The sequence below is a fragment of the Chinchilla lanigera genome, unplaced genomic scaffold (genome assembly GCF_000276665.1).
Source record: "Chinchilla lanigera isolate Chin_1 unplaced genomic scaffold, ChiLan1.0 scaffold00174, whole genome shotgun sequence".
Taxonomy (NCBI): Eukaryota; Metazoa; Chordata; class Mammalia; order Rodentia; family Chinchillidae; genus Chinchilla; species Chinchilla lanigera.
In genome coordinates this window covers 197,967-204,483 of record NW_004955575.1, presented here as the reverse complement: position 1 = coordinate 204,483, position 6,517 = coordinate 197,967, and the positions used below count along the sequence as shown (strand labels likewise).

General features: G+C 44.7%; 1 protein-coding gene across 1 annotated transcript in view; it reads right to left on the bottom strand.

The window, feature by feature from the left end:
* Window positions 1-6,517, bottom strand: part of Ocln (occludin) — a 46,734-nt gene that overhangs the window by 5,896 nt on the left and 34,321 nt on the right. The window contains exon 6 of the mRNA XM_005413920.2: window positions 1,634-1,849. Coding sequence (XP_005413977.1) covers window positions 1,634-1,849 — 216 coding nt within the window. The remainder of the gene's footprint in view (window positions 1-1,633; window positions 1,850-6,517) is intronic.

Here is a 6,517-nt window from a genome sequence, read left to right as displayed (position 1 = left end):
GAAAGAGTAAGTAAGATCTAAAATATACAACAGATACTGTGAAATGGAAAGAAACTTCAAAAAGAAAGAGAAACTGGGTTGGGGGAATAGAGAAAAGAAGGAAGGAAAAAGCAAAAGGAAAAAAAATATATATAAACAAGACAGTTAAGATTGCTATACTATTAATTTCTCCTAGTTCATTGAAAAGATAGGTTTGTGTAATATTGTTTGGACAATTTAAATGCTGATATCTTGTACTCTGAATAACTAATTTAAAGGTAACAATATGCATTGAATTAACCATTGTTACCCTATCACACTGTTTTAGAATTTTGTTTTTTGGGTTTTTTTTCTCTTTAAAATAAAAAAAAAATTGCCTAGGTTGGGTTAGAACTTTCATCCCTCTGCCTTAGCCTCCCAGAGTGCTGTATTTACAAGCCTACACCACCACATCTGACACATGTCACTGTAGAAGTAATGTAAAAATCCTGAAGTATGAAGAAAAATCGCAATTCTGTATCACTTGTCTCTCTGAATACACCAGCTACTCCTTGCATAGAAGATGATGCTATTCACCTGCAACCTACTGAGAAAATATGCTGAATAGTTTCACCAGACTAAAACACTACAAAAAAGCAATGTGAGATTTCAAAATTTAGATCTAAGAGTCAGCCTAATATCTTCACTTTAGTGAAGGAAGACAGTACATGATTTGATCAAAAGGAAACAAAACCTTAGGGTTTCTCAGAGTTTTCAGTTAAACCTTCCTGATGCAAGTTAGGCAAATACACGTTTACAGACAGGCAGCTGAAGCAGGTCAAAAGTGCTTCAGGGGAGGGAAGCTGCGGAACCAGGGTCATCACTGAATAGGGGCTCTCAAGTCCCATCGAAGGTTTTATTAACCACATTCACATGGGGAAGATCTTGGATCTGTGTCCCGGTGCTCGAGACACTGAGACATGAAAAGGCACGCAGCACACCCACATGTATTTGTGACAGCACACCAGATCAAACCAGTAATACAGAGGAGCTTAACCGCAGCCCTGGCCGGAGCGCTACATTGTTACTTCAACTGTTTACAGAACTGTTTACCCAATTTTGGATTAAACTTTAGAAGAAGGGGCTGGGGATTTAGCTCAGTGGCACAGCGCCTGCCTGGCAAGTGCGAGGTCGTGAGTTCAATTCCTGGTACCAGAAAAAAAAACAAAAAGCAGAATCAAAAAAAAAAAAAAACTTTAGAAGAAACTCTGGTTTTATCACAAAAGCTCAACTTAAACATAACTACCAAAGGAAAGCCCTGGCACACTCATCTGGCAATTTTATAGAACAAAATCCCTCTGTATTTGTATTTTATTTATTTGAACAGCCTTTCTTGGGTTGCTGTGACGTGCTGGAAGAGCACTGGTGACGTCTGTTAGCCATTTCCTGGGGAAGACAAAGCGCACTTAAGACACGGTTACACCAAACAGATCCCCCCCACTTCCATGTACATGACAAAGGGCACTGTGGAAAAACACAGTGAGGTGCCTCCAGCCCTGGGTGGTAAAGAATGAAACTGCCGTGGGCCCCAGGTTCAGAGGCAACAACCGCAAAGCTCCTGGTCAGTCACTGACAGAAAGTGCGAGGGGCTTGCGGGAGAGGAGAGGGACACTACCTGATCCAGTCCTCCTCCAGCTCGTCGCAGGACTCGCCACCTGTCGTGTAGTCCGTTTCATAGTGGTCTTGCTCTGCTCTCTTCGGCTTGCCCACTTTTCCCTTTGTGGGAGCCCTCTTTGAAGGTGTCTCCAAGTTACTGGTGCTACTGTACCGAGGCTGCCGGAAGTCATCCACAGGGGAGGTCAGTGGAAGCTCCTGTGCCACTTCAGGCACCCTAGGAAAGCACGGGGCAGTGTTCAGTGACCATGGAGCAAGTGCAGCCCTGCCAGCACACTGTACCCAAGAAACGCAGCAACAAGAAACACCAAGAGACATCTCCCTCCAGGTGGAGTCTCTCGGGGCTCATGCTCAGCCCTGAGCACGAGTCTAGTTTCCTGTGTTCCCCTTCGTACCACCTTGAACTGTAATGCACACAAGCAGCTTTCGAGTACTGACTGGAGGCCTTGTTTTTTTCTCTGCAGCACTGGTGGTGGAACCCAGGGCTCTGGGCGCCGCCACACCCACTGCCCTTCCACCTTTGTTCTGCAGCCTCCCTGAGAAGGTGGACTTGGTATTCTCAGAGCTACACCCCCGGCAATGCAGGGGAGGGACAGTTTTGAACTTCAAAGCCAAAGGATCTCAGATTTCACTTTAGGAAGTCCAGGCTGCTCTATTAGAGATGTTTACCTGCGCTGTGCCAGTGACTTACTCTGCAAAAGGCTGTCAGGAAAATAAAACCATGACTCTTTTCGACAGGTTCTTCCAGTTTCACAGAACGCTGTGTGGGGAAGAGGATGCAGCTTATCTGACTAAGAGATAAGGACTTTGTAGTATTAATTTTAGACTACCACATATCAGTTCTCTTTTCAAGATAAAAGTTTAAAGAATAAAAAAAACTAAAAATCTAAACTAAAAAAATTATAGGGTAAAGGATTAAAGAATTTAGTAAGCATTCTAAAACTTGCTATTAACCTTGAGGCTATGTAGAATGAATGCCCAGGCTACCACCCTAGTATTTTCCTAGTGCAATTCTTTAACGTTGCATCAGATTTTAAATTGTATATAACATTCTTGCCATGGGCATGAAAATAAAGTGTAACATGAAAATAAAACACCAGGAGCTGGGGCAAGTATAAACTATTTCCTAGTACCAGAGATAGTTTGTTTTGCTCTGCACTAGAATGGTGAGGAAAAAAAATGAAAAGACCAAGAAAGAGGCTAAGGCTTTCTAAGTACGAACCTTGCTAGTCAAATAAACGGTTAAAGATGTCTACAGCTTTCCCTCTCTTTCTGTGTCCAACTTACAGAAAACATTCTCTTGGGCTTTATCTACCTACACTGTTTTTGAGGTGATCTAGAGCTCCTTGGTTTTCACTGTTGTCAGTCTTAGACTTCTAATCACACTAATTTCTTGTATAGCCTGAAAGCTTTAGGGAATGTATGTGTAGTTGGGGGTGGAAGGTGTATTTATTATTCCTTTCTACATTTACTCAGGTAACATGTGGCTTTTTGTGCTGTTAATATTACTTCTCGTAGAGGGGAATGTGTCTTTCTCCCCAAGTCAATGATTAATAAGTTCCTCAACATTCTGCCAGCTACTGTGCTTACTTCTCTGAAGTTAAAAACAAAACCTTGTGAATGCAGTGAGTCTGTCTGAGAGGCGAGGATCACAGTGGGAATAAACTAAAGGACAAGTGAAATCAGAAAAGGGGTGGTGGTGGGGGACCAAAGCAATCCTCCTGCCAGCATGTTACAATATGAGATACTGATCTCATAAATCTTACCTTGGAAGTTTTGCATCTCTCCTCTTTCTACACCCTTTAAAACACTACACAGTACACACTCGATCTAGCCTGAAACAAAGTGCTTACTTAGCAAGAGAAGTACTTAAAAATCGAGTTATGGTGGGGGTGCGGCTTAGTGGTAAAGCACTTGCCTAGCACCTGCAAGGCCCTGGGTTCCATCCCTAGCACTACACTAAAATAAAATAATGAATTAGGAGTTAGGGAGTGTGTGTAGTCTCGGGAACCTCCAAACTGACTTTTAGAGCCAAGTCCTCCTCCAGGCCAGAAGAGCAGAGCAGCTCTGTGATTCCCAGGCCCCTTCCCAGCAGGCTCCTCTCCTCAGACACCCTCCCCCTCACTCAGCTGCTGAGCTCGAGTTTCTCACTTTTGTTACACGCTGTCCTCCACCTGCCTCTGCTGCTCCTGCCTCGACCTGACCCAGTGTGGTGGTTGTGCACTTTCTCTCACCTTTGTTTTTGTTTTGTTTTTTTTTTGAGACAGGGTCTCACTATACAGTTGAGGCTAGTCTTGAACTCACTATGTAGCCCAGGCTGGCCTCGGACTTGCAGTGAAACTCCTGCCTCAGCCTCCAGAGTGTTGGGACTATAGGTGTGCACCCCACTGGCAGCTCTTCCACCTTTGTTTTGCAACCTTCATGAGAACATAGACCTGATATTCTCAGGAGCACCTGGCTCAGTATTGTGCAAATGACAGGTGTCTAAGATAATTACTGAACTGGAAACAGATTCATAAGAATCCTCCTTTTCCGAGCCAGGTGTGGTGGTGCATGCCTGTAATCCCAGCCCTAGGGAGGCTGAGGCAGGAGGATCGTTGCAAGTTCGAGATCAGCCTGGGCTACAAAGTGAGCTCAAGGCCAGCCTGAACTGCATAGTGAGACCCTGCCTCAAAAAAAAAAAAAAAGAAAAAAAATCCTTCTTTTCTGATGACACACAGTATTGGTGAAGGAAAACAAACAAGTAATACGTGATCAACATCAGCACCATCACAGTCAGGATGATATTCACTCCACACAGAGCGTTTGAGGGCCGCTGCCATTACTGGGGGTATACAGAGCCTGGCCAAACAGAGAGCTCCATCTCCTGGACACGGGGATGGACGAGCTTGAGCCAGAAAGGGTCAGTGAGGATCTTTTGTGTATGTGAGCTTTCAAAAAGGAAATTTCATTTTCCAAACACTGGCCTGGAACAGCAGTGCAGCTTGGGGATTGGGGATGGCCACCTGCTACTACTGAGGCTCTACTGAGAATAAAGCCCATTTGTCATAGTTGAGTGACAACACGCAAGAGCCCTGCTGTCTTCCGAGTCTCCGGATCACACCATGCCTGAAGCTAGCTGCATCTCTGGCCTCGTGGGAGCCAATACAATTCTCTTTTTGCTTACACTAGCTTACACTGGGTTTCTGTAACTCAAAGAACTTGCCTAAATGTCCACCAATCATCCTACAGCGCACTGTTACCAAATAATGGCCTCATCTGACCCCGAGTGAGTCAGCCTGCCTTGAAGGTGCTACACGGTAGCAACATTCCACTACTTGATTTATAAACATTACTAAATTCTGCTGCCTCCTAATGCAAGATTAATTCTTTTTTAATCTTTTTGGGACAGGGTCTCAGTCTGCAGTTCAGGCTGGCCTTGAGCCCCCTTTGTAGCACGGGCTGCCCCTGAACTCACAACGATCCTCCTGCCTCAGCCTCCTGAGTGCTGGGATTACAGGCGTGCACCACCACACCCAGCAACAGGAGTAATTCTAACTAGCAGACTGCCTTGCAATCTAAGGCCTCAGACATGACACTAGTCAAAAGGAACCGTAACTCAAAAGTAATCAGCACAGGAGTCTGTTGTGCATAAAGTTCAATATCAGGCTAACAAATGGTAGCAGGTATGGGGGGGGGGGAGCAGTGGGCTTGCTGGAGAACACAGAGCGCACACTGTGTGACCTCTCCCCGTGCCACACACGCCCTGTCACATGGAGGAGTGGGCCCAGGAAGCGAGGCCAGCTGCTGCGGTTTGGATACAGCAGAGTGTGTGTGTGCTGAAGGCTTGGTCCTGAGTGTGGCAATGGGGGGCAGTGATGCAGACCTTTAAAAGGTGGAGCCTAGCGGGAGGTCTTTACATCACTACCAGTGCTGCCATAGGCAGGTGACTGTTTACAGAGAGCAAGCCCCATCTGTGACTCACTCTCTGGCTTCCACTTCTGAGATATGACCTCTCCTTCCACAGGTTTCCCAGCCACTGATGCCTCATTACTCGTCATAAGGTCCTCACCAAAGCTGATCTGAGCCCACTCCATCCCCTTGAACCTCTAGAGCTATGAGCTAATAAACCTTTCTGTATAAAGCTAGCCTGCCTCGGGTATTATGTTACAGCCAGAATTCTACAACTCACAGGAAATTTCCTAGTTTAACAGCTATATGGGCTGTGGGCATGGTGGCACATGTCTGTGATCCAGCACTTGGGAGGCTGAGGCGGGAGGGTCACTGTGAGTTCAAGACCAGTGTGGGCTACAAAGTGAGTTCAAGGCCAACCCAAACTGCCTAGCGAAACCTATGTATGTGGACAGTGTTAATGAACATGCAATCTTTCCCTTTTATTCCTGAAACCTAGTAATTTCAGGTAAAAGAAGCTGAAAACCATACTTAACTGTTTCAGAAATTTTCCTCTACCCTCACAGAATCTTCAAAACTAGACATGTAAAAGAAACATACAGAACCATATTCCTCATATTCTTACAGTGAAAGACCAAAAAAAAAAAAAAAAGAAAAAAAAAAGAAAAAGAAAAAGAAAGACTACAACCCATCCTTTTAATTAAATCAGCAAGTGAGAAATCACATTTTCAAATTCAACAAGAAGACTCCCAGCCTTCACATCCTGGATCTTGGTCTCCCAAGTAGTCTCAGGCCTCTATTAGCAAAGTCAAAAAAGACCCCACACCATACACACACACAGTGGTACCTAGGTTCACAAACTTAATTCTTTCCACAGTTCTGACCACAAATCAAACTGGTTAGAAACCAAGTAAAATTTTCCCACAAGGTCAACATTAAACCTAACCATTGAATTTGATTTGGTTTGTGACCAATTCAGCTTCCAACAAGAATC